This window comes from Dromiciops gliroides, chromosome 2, assembly GCF_019393635.1.
Source record: "Dromiciops gliroides isolate mDroGli1 chromosome 2, mDroGli1.pri, whole genome shotgun sequence".
NCBI lineage: Eukaryota > Metazoa > Chordata > Mammalia > Microbiotheria > Microbiotheriidae > Dromiciops > Dromiciops gliroides.
Window position 1 is genome coordinate 613,903,282 of NC_057862.1, and position 17,910 is coordinate 613,921,191.

The window sequence follows — 17,910 nt, forward strand, 5'->3', positions numbered from 1 at the left end:
GTGGCCCAGTGGACTAAAGGTTGAAGCTGGAGGCAAGAAGAACTGAGTTCAAATCGTGCCTCAGATGTTATACGTTTGCGTGACCGTGGACAAGTTACTTGATCTTTCCTGACCTCAGTTTCCTCATCTATAAAATGAGCAGGTTGGAGTGACTGGCTTCTCAGGCCCTTCTAGATCTAAATCTATGATCTTCTAAGACTGACTCATCTTCCAAACAGCCATCTTTTTAAAACACTTGAATCAAATGATAAGCATTCAATAAGCACCTGCTAGGTCCCTGGCACTGTTCTAAGCACTGAGGATGTGAAGGGAGAAGTACAAAAGCCTCTGCTCAAGACTGCTATCAGATCCCCTGCCCCTACAAGGCCATGCACTATCCTAGCTTCCTTCCTCTGGACATTCTGTAGCTCATGAGTGTCTTTCTCAAACTGGGTGATGAGAACTAAATTCAATTCTCCAAGTACGGTATGACCAGGGAAGAGGATACCGCTTTACTCCTGGAGGTTCTATTTCCCTTAATAGGGACATGCCAATACTACCCTTGGGGAAGCTAGATGGTGCAGCGGATAAAACACTGGCCATGGATTCAGGAGGACCTGAGTTCAAATCTGACCTCAGACACTTGACACTTACTAGCTGTGTGACCCTGGGCAAGTCACTTAACCCTCATTGCCCTACCAAAAAAGAAAGAAAGAAAGAAAAAAGAATACTACTCTTGACCAGAGAGTCAAAAACACATTTGTCTAGGGCCCATGACCTCTTTTTAAAAATTTGGATAACTGTATTTTAATATGATTAGTTTCCTTAGTAATCCTCTGTATTTTTGTTTTATGTGTTTAAAAATCATTATTCCGAGGAGTCTGTAGGCTTTAGCAGATTGCCAAAGGAGTCGATGAAGCACAAAAGGTTCAGAATTCCTTATCACCTGACTTTCTAAGGAAACAGCCAATGGTAGAGTTATTTAGAAGTTATAAACATTTAACTTCATTGTGCTGTATTAGCTGAGCAACTAAAAGTATTGGGTGTACCCAGGCAAAGATTTTTTTTGCAGAGGCTTCATATATAGCTAGTTCATCCTCTGTGTGTGTGTGTGTGTGTGTGTGTGTGTGTGTGAATGTAAATTGCTTTAGCTTCCAATTTTTGTTATGTTTTTCAAAGGAAACCTACATTAACCAAGTGTAGCTGAAGGATAACACAGTTTTCCTCGATGATAAGCAAGGTTGTGATTCTCTGTAGATTCACTCTCTGTAATAGACTTTTTAGATAGTTATTTTTTCATTTCTTTTTTTAAAAATTTCATCTGAAGTAGGACAATGCAAAGGTGCCAAGCTGGAGATGATTAAATGGGAAAATGGGAAAAGGTCCTTTTTTTTACATTATGGAAATCTGAAATGTCTTTGGATAGTTAATGCATTGATTGGCTCAGAGTAGGTGGGTTCTATTCCCAGGTGAACCAATTGCCTGTGTTTTAACTAGCCATGAACGTTAAAGTCTCACCCAGAAAATGAATATCACTAAATACAAAGGGTCTGAATAATAGAATATGAATATGTGTGTGTGTGTGTGTGTGCATCGACCACTTCCCATGGAAAAAGAGCTCAATTCATTTCAATTCAGCAAATACTCTACTAAATGTCTACTTAATGATGTATAAGCAACAATAATACAAAAACAATGATCACATCATCCCTGCCATCAAAGAGCTTTCTTTCTCCTGGGGACAAATTGTAGGTAAGAGGGAGCATGGTACAATGGAAATCGTGCCAGATTTGGGTTCAAATCCTAGAAAATACTCATTGTCCAAGGATTTCATTCCATGATTAAAACCAGAAATAGGCAAAATGGGGGGCAGCTAGCTGGCACAGTGGATAAAGCACTGGCCCTGGATTCAGGAGGACCTGAGTTCAAATCCGGCCTCAGACACTTGATACTCACTAGCTCTATAACCCTGGGCAAGTCACTTAACCCTCATTGCCCTGGAAAAAAACAACAGAAAGAGGCAAAATAATGAAGCCAATGAAATTAATGTTCATTGTTCTCCCCCTCATGCTGAGCCCATAGAGCACATATACCCCACCCTACCCTTCCAGCTAACAATAATTCCTACCAAAGTTTCTCTTCTCCCAACATTTCCCTAATTCAGTGTATGTGTGAAATTGTGTGTGTGTGTGTGTGTGTGTGTGTGCAGGTGTAATTTCTGTACCAGCTAAGCCTACTTATCTTATTGTTACATTGGAAAGGATCTGATAAGATAATTCACACTAAGATATGAGTGACTAATAATTACTTACTATCTTACCCTTCCCATGGATATTTGCATCTTTCCCAGAGGAAATGCCTTAATCAGAAGGAATTAGTATTTTAGTTACTATAGCATGCTGGTAAGGAAGATATTAGTGAAGAGAGGGTACCTCTAGATGTCCTTGAAATCCTACCTGTAGAGAAATGTTCACCTATACTCCATGTAGTTAAGGACAGGAGAATCAGTATATCTACTTCCTGCCCCAGAAGCTAAGCCTAGAATGCTCAGGGCAATTGGTTACAAGGTGAGTTTAGGGACTCAGTCCAGTTCAATCCTGAAAAGTGGAGTAAGATTATGGCTAAAATGACAATCATCACCAATACTTTTACAGACATTCATGGAAATATACCATCTTTGCTTCATCACATCCTTCAGGAAGGCAGAGTCACTGAATTATGAATAATTGGCCAATTCATGTGCTCAGAAAAGTCAGTTAATAGAATATTCCCACTCTTAAGGAAGCTATAGCTCAGCTTTTTGAAAGTTCAGGCCATCCTTCTTACATACATGGCGGTGAAATTGCAAACTTCACTGTTTCCCCTTGCTGCAAGAAAGTTCTCCATTTTCAGTTGAGCCTCTGCTGATTATTCAGTGGGATACAATGCATTTTCTTAGTAACTTAGAGCTAAACCATATTTTCTGGTCTTTGCATTACAAATTTCATATCCTCGTGAGAGCCAAAACACAAATAATAAATGACTTGAATATTACACACTCTTCTAAGTCTATATCTTTAGGGGAAGAATGTTATTAACAAGCTCGGATAAACTATTTGCTTGGCCAAGTTGAATCTGCCAAGCTATTTCATCAGCTGAGTTAAATAAAATATAATGTAGATATAAAAGTATAAGTCATCATAATGAAACTATCATCTGTCATTGATTTTTGTATTTTGCTTATATATTCATTATATGAAATTTAATTTCTCAAAGGAAATGGTTGAGAAAAAATATATATATTTATACATAGACATATGTATGCATGTCTGTGTGTGTATCCTTATTCTGTCTGAGGGGCCAACCCTGTGTCAAATGGTGAAGTAGAAGTGGGGAAAATATCACATCAATGCACTGTATACCCTATTAATGCTCTCATATGCCGTGCTATCACATTTTCCATCCCTGGACCAGCACCCTCTACTTTCCCAAAGCTACCTAGGGCTCATTACTGCCATGGTGTGCTCTTCCTATATCTACCTATATGAAATGTAGCTATCCTGCGTCTCATCCAGCAACAGAGTATCATTTCCCACAAACCCAAAACAATACCTGTGGTAAACTAAGTCAGAGCGGGCCTTTCGGGCCTTTCCTAATCCTATGACTTTTGTTTTGCCTTGCCCCCTCACCCACCCCAGGGATCTCATACTTCTCTCTAGAAACAATGCACCCATTTTTGTTTAATCCAAAAGGGTGCTGGTAGCAATAGGAGTTTCAGATCAGGTAGGAGAAAGCTCCGTGCCTGCGTTGGTAGAGAATATACTTGGGTAAGTAGTTCTGCTTTGCTGAGCCTCCCAAACTACATTGACTCTTATTGTCTAAATGTTAAGCCAGACTAGGCAGTTCCTCCTTTGTAATGCCCTTTGGATTAAAGATAAATTATCTCAAATGAGATAATGTTTGTAAAGCACTTAGCACAGTGCCTGGCACATAGTAGGTACTTAATAAATTCTTATTCCTGCCTCTTCCTTGACCTAAGTTACCTCTTGTGTCAAATGAGAAAATTAGACTAGATGTGGGGCAGATAGATGGCGTAGTGGATAGAGCACCGGCCCTGGAGTCAGGAGTACCTGAGTTCAAATCCGGCCTCAGACACTTGACACTTACTAGCTGTGTGACCCTGGGCAAGTCACTTAACCCCAACTGCCTCACTAAAAAAATAATTAGACTAGATGCTCCCCAAAGTTCTTTCTGCCTTTGAGACTGTATGACTCTATCTGACTTTGCTTTAACCCTCTCTCATTGGAGAGCTACCTCTATAATCAAGGTATTTTGCAACAGACATTTTCCATTTGAATTTTCACAGGCTCTTATTTCTCTGAGCATCCCTACTTCAGGAAAACAAAAATGATCAAAGCTGAGAATATATTTAGTGTACCCAGCTGAAGTATTGAATAAGCAATAACTGTTCATAAAGAGGATACATTTTCGACAGCAGTGTCCTGTGACTTACAATGTACCTTATAAGGTTGACTGTGGACTTGAGTCTAAATGAGAGAAAACTGCATAAAAAGAAATAGTGAGGTAGCATAGAGGATGAAGGAATGGACCAGGAGTCAGGAAGACCTCATTCAAATCCAGCTACAGACACTTCATTGAGCAACCCTGGGCAAGCCACTTAAACTCTGCCTCAGTTTCCTCATCTGTAAAAATTTAGATGATAATAACAACTACCTCTCATTGTTGTGAGGATCAAATGAGATAATGTTTGTAAAGTGTTTTGCAAAAATCAAAGAGCTATATGAATGCTATCATTGTTATTATTAAGCCCTGTGTTAAGCTCAGGATACTTTGAGACTATAACTAAGAATTTCCATTTCCTTAATTTGTTCTTCAAGTTGCATTATACTTATTTTGTATAAAACAAAGCAACAACAACAATAATAATAATAATAATAACTGACCACTTAAGTGGCTTTTAAAGGTTTTCCAAATGTTTTGCATACATTCTTCATAGTCATCTCTAGCTATACATTGCTATATTGCTATAGGGCTTTACAGTTTAACAACATTTTCATCAATATAACCCTAGGAGTTAGATAACACAGATATTATTAACCCATTTTACAGATGAGGAAAGAGAGACAGCGCATTTGAATGACTTACCTATAGTAGTATGGCTAATAAGTGATACAAACTTGAAAGTTGGATTCAAATACAAGGCTTCTGACTCTTGAGTCTAAGACATTTTGTTGATGAACAACACTTCCTCCCAGTTTCAAAGAATAATTTGATTTTGATCATTTTTGTCTGAGAAATAATTGAAAAAATCTTAAGAATCATCACTAAGCATTTGTCAAGTGCCTACTCTGAAACAGGCAGGACAACTAAGTGGCACAGTGTATAGAGTGCAGGGCCTGAAGTTCAGGAAGACCTGAGTTCAGATATGGCCTCACACGCTTACTAGCTGTGACCCTGAGCAAGTCACCTAATACTATTTGCCTCAGTTTCCTCACCTGGAAGGAAATGGCAAATCGCTCCAGCATCTTTGCCAAGAAAACATCAAATGGGACCATGAAGAGTCAGACACAATTGAACAACTGAATGACTTAACCACAACAATGCCCCAGGCATTTTGCTGGGTTCTGAGGATAAAAAAATAAAATGAAAAAAACCTTCCTCTCAAAGAGCTTATATTCTATCAAAGGGGAAATATTTACAAATTGGCAAATACAAAATAAATTCAAAACAAAGACAGATCATTTTAAGGGGGAGCATCAGCGGCTAGGGTCGCCGGGAAAAGGCCTTGTGTGGGAAGTGGTCACTGGCAACATTATCATAAGACCAAGATGATTCATCTGTTAAAATCCAGCAGTTTGGTTCTCCACTTGTAGTGAAAATTTGATAAAATTACAAATTAACTTAATCAAGCAACAAGCATTTATTAAGCACTTTCTGTATACCAGGCACTGTGGCAAGTACCAGGAATATAAATAAAAATCAATAATTATCCACTTCCTCAAGAAACACAAAGACATTAAGTGATTTGCTCTGAGTATTCAAGGTGAGACTTGAACCCATGTCTCTCTGACTCCAAGTCTAGCATCCTATCCACTATCCCATGTTGCCTTTCTTTTTTGACTAGCATGCCCCTTTATCACTCTAGTGTTCAAAGAGGCTCTAAGAGGAAAGAGATCGAAGACAGTTGAGTCGTTCCAGAAAGAGGACAATGTAAAGAAGAAAATTCAGCCCAATAAAAGGAAAGGACTCTAAAGAAGTCCTCAACAAATACTCATAGGCAAGCAGGAAGGAGTTGGAGAAACTCCATCTTGGATAAGTGAAGGCACTATGCTGATACAAAATACTGTTATTGGCACTAAATAGAAATAGGGAGTTAGCATTTGAGCAATTGGAATTGAATTATCCTGCATTTGGACAAGGAAGGAGAATATTAGAACTGGACCTTGGCATTTCTGATGACCTTGCTAAATAATGAGTCCATTCTGGTCATATTTAAGAGTGGAGCTGAGTCGTTCTAATTTCAAAGCAAGCATCCAATTTCCGTTTGGAAAACAGAACTGATATCATCCTTGGCTTGCATTCATTCTCTTCTTGCCACATGTTCCCTGAAGAGTGAACTTTGATCATTTTCTCTTTTAATTTGAAATTTTTGTAATGTGCAGGCTGAGTACTGAGTCACTTTATAATATATGTGTGCATACTTTGCATTTGAATTCACTGGGTTCTTCATGTCTGGGTAATCAGTCTTTAATGAAAAGAAAAATCCTTTAAAAAGCTGTTTTTAGCTGCATTCCCTTTATAGTCTTTTCTAGAGCCATAGAAATTGTATTCAGTTGCCAAGTGCACATTGCTGATATCATACAACATGGCACAATAAAAAGAATGTTGGCTCTGTAGTTAGTCCAGTCCCACTTCTGACCTTGAACAAGTCTCCCTGAACCTCAGTTTCCAGAGGGAGTTGGACTCACAATTTCTTCTGTTTGTAACTTTTAATCTATGATGCTATACATTGACAAAGTGAAGACATCACCAGTAAATTTTATGTCTTTGGTCTATTATTATTTTAAATGTCTTCTTCCCCTGGGACTATTGTACTATAGAATTTGCCCTTCAGCTGATGTTTATGTTTTTTCTCTTTATTTTTTTTTTATCTCCCTCTGTTCCACTGTTCTCCACAGAGTGTTCTCTTCCAGCCCACCTTTGACCTCTCTACAGCTCTGTCTCCCTACATCCAGTCTTCCAAAATCATTAATATAATTATCTCCCTCTATTCCCATTCTCTTCAGGGATCAATTTTTGTGGTTTGAGAATTTGGTCTTGGTTCCCCCTTGATCCATTTGCCACCTGTTGTATACTCCTCTAATTTTTTCAGCACTTTAGCCTTAGTAATTCCCTGGATGTTTTAATCCAGTAGCTATCTTGTCTATACATATTTGTATGTTGTCTTTCCCATTACACTATGAGCTCCGTAGAAGAGGGACTGGTTTTGTTTTTTTGAGTTGTTTTCACTTTCTTTGTATTCACAGTGTTTATAACTGGACTAAAGTCCACCTTCACATATAAATCAATGGTGTTTGTTGATGAGAGGGTTAGATTCCCTAAGGTTCCTTCCTTCCACTTTTAAAATCTCTGATTTTATAATTCTGTGGGAAATAGGAACTGAACCTGTGATTTCATTGGTATACAAAATTCTTGAATGAGGAAACTCCTCTTACCAGTTCACATTGGCACCTCCTCTATAACTTATATTATATCAGAGTTGACTAGAGGTACAGGGACATTAAGGGAGTTATTCAGAGTCACGCAGACAGGAACATAGACTCAGCATATATTTTCATATAAAAACAAACTTGACAAGTCTTTCCTTTAACCTGATGATTCTCATTCCTGGCTATATGCAACTATATTCAATTATCTAATTTGTTATAACTTTTTAAAACTGTGTGCCACATACTACTTTTAAGGTTAAAGGGGTCCTAAAATTAAGAGAATCTTCAAAGTATTTCATAGTTCCCCAAAAGTTTGGAATCCCTGATATATGTACAGTCTCAGAGTTCCATAGCTGATACTGATTCTCACAGAAGCCCTGGGCATGCTGTCTGTTCTAAAACGGTTATATCAATTTTCATGTATTTGAGCTTTCTTCTTAGAGCACTTTACTTGACTCATTTTTTCCTCACAATATTTCTGAGCAGCATAAATGGATTGTTCTTAGAATCAACAGTGGATCAACCATGCCAATAGAGAGGAAGAGGAGGGCTAATAATCCCAAATAGCAAGAAATCAAAAAGTTATTTATAAGTGGCTTTGCACTGCATCCAATGATTTTGTATTCATTTCAGATTTATCTTCCTCAATTATGCTTTACTTAGGCTAAATTTACTCATGGTACTAATCATTAGCCTATACCATAGCATATAACTGACCTGAAGAATGCTAGGTGTCAGGAAAAAAGAAAGGAAAGAAGTGAGAAAGGAATAGGGATAGGAGGTTGTTGTTTGTCCTTCATTATTGAAGAGGACCATGACATTGGGGTAATGTTATGACTTGCAGTGAATTGAATTCAAGTGAGGGAAGTGCAAGGTCACCAACCTCACTCTCTCCTCCAGAGCCATCTGGATCCAGTGGCAAGATATACATCAGGATGACTGGAGAGGGCCCTGGTTGTTTAAGGCAATCAGGGTTAAGGGACTTGTCACATAGCTAGTAAGTGTCTGAGGTGAGATTTGAAGTCAGATCCTCCTAACTTCAGGGCCAGTGCTCTATCCACTGCATCACCTAGCTACCATGAGAGGAAGATAAAGAGTGGAGAAGAAAGAGAGGAAGAGAGATAGAGGAAGAAAGAGGAGGAAAAAGAGAAAAGAGGGATAGGAAGAGAGAGAAAGAGAGAAAGGGAAGGAGAGAAAGAGGAGACAAGGACAGTCTAACAATGTAGGTAGAGAGTTGGTCTTGGAGTTGGGAAGATCTAAGTTGAAGTCTTGCCTGTGACACGTACAGCTTCAGTATTTCCTCTCAAATCAAAGCCCTGGGAAAGCTGTCCATTCCATAAACATGTGTGACCATGAGCATTCCACTCACCTTCTCAGCACCCCCAGACAACTCTCTAAAACTATGACTTACAGACAAGTTGTAGATTTGAATTAATAAAGGAAATTCCAACCCCAGGAATTCCCTAACATATGACATCATGGCTTCAGAACAAAATATACATATATACATATTCAATGGTATTTGAAGTAGTATAGATATTCTAAATCAGAACTTATTATTTCCTGTGACCTTGGAAACCAATTATTCTAGGACTTGTTCTGTGGGAAATGTTATGTTACTTCCATTTACCTAGTGGAGCAATAGACTGCCCTTCTGGTTATTTGTGTAGGATGGGTTCATCCTTTAATGGGTTAGTATGACTGAACACATGGCACATACCCCATTATTCTATGCCCTGAGCCACACAAAAATGACTGGAAGTCATTTTCAACACTTTCAATGTGTTGCAAGTGGAAAAACATTGAAATCTTTGGCAGATCCACTGCATGGATTTAGACTTACATGTGTTTCCACTTTTGTAAAGCAGTGTTTGAGCTGAAGATTTACAAATTGCCTACCATACAACTCAGATGAATAACATTTGCCCAGTCCAAACAAGCCAAGGGTATGCTTCATTCCAGTGGGAAAAGGTGAGATAGAAGTTGGAGGCTGCCAAATGTTAGGGAGTCACAAGGACGGAAGGGCAAAAGAAAGTCAGCATTCTTGTTAACCTAGAGATGTGAATGCCTTACACACTTATATCCCCTTAGACTCATTTAGTCCCACTTCTGATACCACGAGTGGCTCAATTCCAAAGAATTCTGTGCATGTTCAGTTGCCTTATAGAAAAGAAAGGAAGACTAAAGTAAGAGTGTTTTAGAACATTAAGGGCCCTATTCCCCAGGGGTCTCAAACTTGTCTTCCCTGACCATCACTCCTCTCAAATCCACTAATCTTACCTCTGGGCCATGGAAGCAGTGATGACAGCCCTTCTCTGATTCTCAACTAACATGGAATCTGTAGTTTAAAATGGTATTTCCTAGTATAGTGCAATTCAGTTCAATGACTATTACTACTACTAATAATAATAGCTAGCATTTATTTAGAACTTACTAAGTGCCACGCACTGTGATAGGTGATTTATAAATGTTCACAACACCCCTAGAAAAATTGTGATGCCCTCAATGTAAATACATCCGTTTTCAAGAGGGACAATTTTGGGGATGGTGGAAAATAATGAGTTCCATTTTGCATATGTCAAGTTTGAAATGCCTAGATGTAGATGCCCAGTAAACAATTGGAAGTGCAAGATTGATGCTCAAAAGAAAGATTAAGGCTAGATTTATGCACAGGTTCTGAAGTAATATGCATAAATTTGAGAATTGAAACAATAGATGCTGATGTGTTCATTAAAAGAGTGGGTAGATAGAGAAAAGAACTGGGCCTAGTTAAAAACCTTGGAAACACTCATAGTTGAGGGATGGGTATGAATGTTGATTCTTTGAAGTACATTGAGAAGGAAGTCAGATGGGTAGTAGGAGAATCAGGAGACAACAAGGGTGATCAACAATGTCAAAAACTTCAGAGAAGTCAAGAAGGATAAAAACCAGAGAAAAGACCATGAGTTTTAGTAATGAAATATTTATTGGTAACCAAAAAGGATGGATATGAGGATGAGGCAGAAAAAGGAGATTATTACAATGGTCTGGGTAAATAATGATAAGAGCCTTCATTCAAGCAGTGGTTATGAGATTAGAAAAGAAGAAAACATATCTAAGAGACTTTACAAGGGTGAAATTAGCCATTCTCAATAACTAACTCTGTATGGAAGGAGCTCACCTCTAGGAAAATGAACAATATGGAAAGATATCCCAAACCCATGGTCCTACAAGAGAAGAATACAAAACTGAGGAATGATCAGTCTAATAAGCAATTCTAGTATCTTCTTAAGCCTCATAATATGTATATTGTTTATTGATACCTTTTCTATAGTTTTCCTTGACCTGACATCCTGTCTTGACCTATTTTGAAACAGGGCTTCTCACATTTCCCATATTGGGCTTCCCATCCTTTGAAATGGCTAACACAATTAGATTACTTCTCTAAGGCTACTTATACTGTAACTCCTAATGTTCTCTGGTAATTAAATGCAAAAGAGACAATTAAGATTCTTTTAGCTTTATTCTTTCTCCTTGGTCCTCTGTAATTGTTCTATGATAATGATATAATTTGTGCCCTCAATTATGTGAGAATGAATACACCAAGAAGAAAATATCACTGGACTAGATTAAAGAATAGCTTATTGCTTCTCTTTTCTCATTCCTTCCCTATTCTTCTCCTCCCCACAACGATTTGGGGAAAGGCTTTGTTCTGACCCCATGGTAAACCTGCTTCAAAGAGAATAAGTTTAATGTGTTGAGCTCCATATGTCATATCCTGCCTGAGGCAGGGCTGATTCATGCTAGTTATTAGGCAAATCTTTGAGCATGGGCAGTGAGCCTGGGGCAGTGAAACAGGGACAGTGTTGGGGGTTTGAAATAATCTCAAGAAAGACAAGCAAATGTAGCACTTGCAGGTCTGCAATGCGAAGACAGCCAAGAAAGGCCAACTGCCAGAGTAGGAATTCAGAGCTGGAACAAATACCCAAGACCAGGAAGCCAGAACACAGGGAGGATCATGGAGATGACTATTTCCCTTATCCAATCTGATTTTCCCAAGCTTCTGGGTTTTTTCAATTGCACCTGGTCATAAGCAAGGTCATAAGCAATAGGACCTCTACTGACTTACCCACCCCTTTTAGTTTGTACACTCATACACAGTTCAGGATAACCTGGAGTAGGCAAGAAATGAGATGGTCTCCGAAATGTTGACCATTTTCTCCCACATCTCTGTCTCAGTTTCATCATCAATAAAACTAGGTCATGTAACATGACATCACTCTTAGGAGGGATTCAACAGGGCTGCTAGGTGGTGCAGTAGATAGAGCACAGGTCCTGGATTCAGGAGGACCTGAGTTCAAATCCAAACCTCAGACACTTCACACTTAACTAGCTGTGTGACCTTGGGGAAGTCACTTACCCCCAATTACCTCACCCCCCCCCAGACAAAAAGAAGGGATTCAACAAATATTTCAATGGTTATTAAGTTTTGTAGAGGAAGCCTCAAATCACAATTAATTCTTTACAATTCCTAAAGTGTTCTAGCACTTGGGGATATAAAAATGCAAAATGACTCAGCCCTTCCCTCAAGGAGTTTATGTTCTATGGGAGGTATGTATGGAATGTGGTATACACAAGCAATAATTCACATTTACATAATATTTAAGGTTTAGAAATATTTTTCTCACCACAGCCCTGTGAGGTAGGTAGCAAATTCTTATTGTTCCTATTTTACAGATGACTAAAATGAGGTTCTTTGAGGTTAAGTGATTGGCCCATGTCCATACACCTAGTAAATGTCTGAGGTTGGATTTAAACCCAGATCATCAGCAGCCTATACATTCTAGTACACTATCTCAAGGATAATGCACGGTACAGTAGAATGGGATAATGGCATAGGAGAAGGCCAGACAAATTGCTCAAGGAAAATTGGAGGGGAGAGATAACTAGTAATTGCTAACATTTATATAGCACATTAAGTTTTTCTAAGTTTTCTGCATATATTATCTCATGTACCTAGTTAGCATTCATATAATGCTTTAAGGCTAACACAGTGCTTTCAATTTATTATTTCATTTGATCCTCTGAAGCCCACTCTATGGTAAGTGCTGTTATGATCATCCCCATTTTATAGATGAGAAAACTGAGAATGAGAGAAAGGTTAAGTGATTCATTTAGTAAGTATCTGAGGCAGGAAAACTGAGATCTTCCTGACTCTAAGCCTAAGGGTCTATCTAGTGTATCACCTACCTAGGTACTGCAAGCTGGAGGGTATGGGAGAGATCACAGAAAACCTTCATAAGAAAGATGACACTTGAAGTGGACCTTGAAGGAAGAGAAGGATGTTAATAGGGAGAAAAGAGGAGGGAGTGTATTCTAGGCATTGGAGACATCCTTTCTGAATACAGAGATAGGAGAGGGCAGGATGAAATCAGGTAAATACTAGCAGTGCAATTTAGCTAAAGCATAGAAAACATTAAGGAAATTCATACAAAATAAATCTGGAAAGATAGGTTGACTGTAGGGGACTGGATTGTAAGTAGTTTGCTTATTTTTCCCCTGAGAAGCAATAGGAGCTTCTGGATGCAGAGAAGGGAATGGAGGCACTTCAAAATCAAGGAAATAGCATTTTCAGGATCAGCGCCCAAGAAGGATCAGGATCTCACTGCAGATCCCAGGAAATTCAAAGCTCCAAGTCTCTTTGTCATCTTACTATCTTGTTAAAAGCATAATAATATGTAGCATTTTATATGAAATTGTGAAATTATATGGTTCTGTGACTATGAATGATCAATGGCATCCTCTATATTCCTGCCTTCAGAACTTTGCCGTAAGAGTTCTATTCTACTTATCTACACCTTAGAACCCTTCCAAGTGGATGGGCCCATTGGATAAAAGTGCTAATAGTACAATTGTTCATTTCCAATTATGTTATTCACTTGCTCTGTGAACCCATACAATCATTCTTCTTGCCCCAGTAGTTTGTTTGTTCATGTTTTGTAAATGGGATCTCATGACACTACACTTCAAAATCAAAATTTGGTCACCTTTTTTATCCCATCTGATCCTCACGACAGCCCAGTGGGGTAAATAGGTAGGTATTGTTTTATCCATTTTACATATAGGAAAACTCATGCCCAGGGTTATAAATCACTTGCCCAAGAAGAACACACAGCTAGTTAAGAAGTGGACTTGAATCCATGCTTTCTGACTTCTGGCACAGCTCCCTATCTATAGCATGTTGCCTAAAAAGAACTTTGAAATCCTAAATCTTGGACATTCCATAGAGATTAATAGAACTGATAGGGACCTTAGAGAACATCTTTTCTACTTCCCTCATTTGACAGATGAAGAAACTGTTACCCTGATAGGCAAAGGTGAAGTGACTTATCCAACATCACAATCGAGCTAATGACAGGTGATTTGAACACAGCCTACTACTGGGCTCTTTTCACCACACCACAGTCAATGTTTTTAGTCAAACATGCATGACTAGAGATACCTACAACATAATGGACATCATTAGGTAGTACTGGCTCTCAGTTATTGGTTTTCTTCTCTTCCTTTTCAGATACATTTGCAAGCAAAGTGGCAGCCACACAGGACCAATATGCAGATGCCTCCATCGGCAACGTCACCGGCAGCAATGCAGTGAATGTGTTTCTGGGAATTGGCGTGGCCTGGTCCATTGCTGCCATCTACCATGCAGCAAACGGAAAAGAATTTGAGGTCTCCCCTGGCACACTAGCATTTTCGGTCACTCTCTTCACTATTTTTGCTTTCATCAATGTTGGGGTACTGCTGTATCGACGAAGACCGGAAATTGGAGGTGAGCTGGGTGGGCCCCGGACTGCCAAGCTCCTCACATCCTCACTTTTTGTCCTCCTGTGGCTCTTGTACATTTTCTTCTCTTCCCTGGAGGCCTACTGCCACATAAAAGGCTTCTAAAGGAACAATCAGATATAGTAAATTTATATATATAAATATATATATAAAGATATATGTATAACGAACAGAAGAAACTGACATTTGTCATGTCCACTTACCTGCTGATGGAATACAGTTTCAAGAGCATACTTTGTACTAGGGCAGAAGTAAGAAACCAACAGAGTTCTTATCCCAAGGGGCGCCAACATGTTGAACAAGGCATGGATGCAGGGCCATCTTTGCAACTCTACCTAGAAGGGTGTACTCTTGAGATTGATAGACTACTTTTTGTTTTTCTTTTTTGTTTTTTGTTTGTTTTTTTCAAATGACTGACCTAAGTGCAACATGGGCTTTCAGTTATCAATTAAAAATCAACCAGATTATTTTTTTTAATTAAGCATCTGGGCATAGGAGGGGTATGGAAGAGGAAAAAGGCAGGGGGGAATTTCATTACTTTACTACAAAACACCATATTTCTCTTCAGAACTTATGCAGAGGTGAATCTGTTTCCAGGAAGAAGAGTGTGAATATGTACTAATGGAGGAAAGGTAAAGATTTCTGGGTTCAGATGACTTCTTAGCTACCCAAAGGAAGCACTCTGCCATCCCTACATTATTGCCCAATTCTTATTCAGCAATTACAAAGATAACCTTTTAAGGTTCGCAAGGAAAAATATAACAATTTAGTCCTTCTCTATTAACTTCTTAACCTGATTACCATTAACACAACCCCTTCTACCACCCAGTGCCCCTATCTCCCTCCTCCAGTGTCCTTCCCCCACCAAAATCATAATGATTGTTGTTGTTATAGTGTTCCAAGAGCACACCATTCTTTTCCATTTGCATATCATAAGCCTCCATCCAAATCATCTGTTCTTTAGCAGTCTCTTTGTGGCCCTCACAAGGACTGTCTTTTCAGTCTTATTTTTGGTAACACTCATGCCCTACACAATCTCAGTGCAGTCTTTTCTGAACATTTGCTTCTTCTTCATACTCCTGTTAGGGAACGTTGTTCTGATACTTTTTACACTGTGCATGGATTGAAAAAAAAGAAAAAAAAAGAAAAAAAAGAAAAAAAATCTGTATATAGGATAGTATAACAAAAACTGTTATCCCATTCAGCAATGTTGATTGAACATTGAAGACATGAGCGAGAGGGTTTTTTTTTTCTTTTTTCAACCAATTTGTTTTTATTTTGTGATTGGGTTCAATTATTTTGGAGTAAGGAGAGAAAATGGTTTATTCTTTCATGGATCTGCACATCAATTTCTAAGAAGCAATAATTGACCGGGGGAGTTATAGCTATTGTTGGGGAGCTGCCAAGCAAATCTCAAAGCATCCATGTAGATCATCATCAGTCTGTATGGAACTCAGAACCAAAACACATAAGAAAATCATCCAATTACTTTGATGAGAGAGACATTATATAGATCAACAAGTGAGTGAGGTGTACCTAGGCTTTAAAAGCATATGGTTTTTCCAACAGTATTTATTTCACATTCTTTCTGTCTGGCATGGATGGCAGACAGTACTAAGGAGAGTTCTATTTGGAATTTGGTTTTGGATTTGGGGCTTTTTAAATGCTTTTTGTTTTTTGGGGTTTTTGTTATGAAAAGGCTAGGTTAGACTCTGTTTTCCTTACCATGTAGACTACTCTGGACCTACATTTCCTGGTCAAGCAAAGGTAAAAGGTAAAAGTGACCAATGAGCCTTTAAAAGGACATTTCCTTTACATCTCCCTTAAGACCTAAATAACTCAGAAGTTAAGAGAGGGTTTAGCCCTCTCAATGGAAGAATTCTTTTAGTTTCAAAGAACCTAGGGAAGAAAGTGATGTTATCATGATGAGTGAATGACCTTGGCTATGCATCACTGATGGTTTTACATAAAGAAAGACTCTAGGCCTAGGAAGCTACTGGCCATTTGCATAAGTCCCAAAGTATTAAAATAATAAAACTCAAATGTATGTTTATTAAACATTTCCCCACCATCCTCAGTTCATTGTATTTGTTAAAATGATGTAAAAGTAAAAAACCTCTCATGGAGTCCTTGAGGTCACCTATATGATCAAAGGAAGGGGGAAAAATCACGAACAATAATTCAATCAAGTTTTAAAAAAAAGTCAAGATCATATCTTTTTGCGTATCTCCTTTTCTAGCTTGAAATGGATATATAAGTTTAGAATAACCCCTTATTTATGCCTTGCGGAATCTGGCAATCAATCTATCAGTTAATAAGCATTTATTAAGCACTTACTGTGTGCCAGGCACTTAAACTAGGAGTATGACAGGATAGTGTGCAAGTGTAGATTCATGTTGGAGATTCAAAGTAATGAAATGATCCATTTCCTGGTTTTTATGGGCAGGACAAGGCTGCAGTCTCCCCTGCGCTCTTTTGTCCCCCTTATGAGAGACATATTCCTGGTACATGACAATCAGCAGTAAACTCAAAGGCAGCTGCCTAAATACAAAGCTGAAATAGAAACTGTTGAATAATGATAATCCACATATGTGAGTTGTGTAATCAGTTAAAGATTCTTTGCACACCTTTTTAGCCATATTTGGAATGATCACATCCTCATAGAGGATTTTCACAAGAAAATATAATGAAATATTTTTCAATTTCACTTTCAAGAGGTGAAGTGTTTTGTTTTGGGATTTTCTGGGGGTTTTTTGTTTGCAGTTTTTTTTTCTTCTTTTTGTTTCAGTAGGGAAAACATCAACACTAGAATCTGGTTGTTCAGGGTTCTTGTTAATTATTATTATAATTATATTTGTGTAAAGTTATTTCATTTAGTTTGTTTGATTCTTTCATTTTGTGTGTATTGTGCACAGATTTAGGAAGAGAATGTTCTTCCTTATAAATGGTACACATCATTGACACAGACAAATAAAGTTTCTAATTGTTTCTGATTTAACTGGTAGTGACACAGCATGTTCTGTATCAAATGCCTTTTCTCTTATCATTGTCATCTAGTTCTTCCTTTTTATTTTTTTAAGATTTGAAGAAACAAAAAACTGAGAAGGTGGTACTATGCAAACGATGGAAAATAGATTCCCAAGGTTCAGTCTTTCCCAAATGACAGCCATTGAGTTGTTCAATTTTGAATGCCCCAAGCCATCCCACTTGGATATCAGAGTAACAGTTTGATGGGCTTCTTAAGAGGAATTTCAGTCTTAAGAAAAATGAAGAGAATATATAATAATCTGACATGGTTCCATTTTAATATTTGTTTTTCTCATCCTATTTGTCTTCCTACCATGGCCAAATTCTGTCTACAGCCAAGAACTGCATCCTTGATTCTCTGGTCAATATTCAG

General features: G+C 38.2%; 1 protein-coding gene across 7 annotated transcripts in view; it reads left to right on the plus strand.

The window, feature by feature from the left end:
* The window catches only part of SLC8A1 (solute carrier family 8 member A1), a 519,883-nt gene extending 502,375 nt beyond the window's left edge, over nucleotides 1–17,508 (plus strand). For all 7 annotated transcript variants that reach the window (XM_043983113.1, XM_043983112.1, XM_043983115.1 and 4 more), the window contains one exon: nucleotides 14,239–17,508. In XM_043983113.1, the coding sequence (XP_043839048.1) occupies nucleotides 14,239–14,615 (377 nt within the window). In that variant the 3' untranslated portion in view covers nucleotides 14,616–17,508. The remainder of the gene's footprint in view (nucleotides 1–14,238) is intronic.
* The last annotated feature ends 402 nt before the right edge of the window (nucleotides 17,509–17,910 follow it).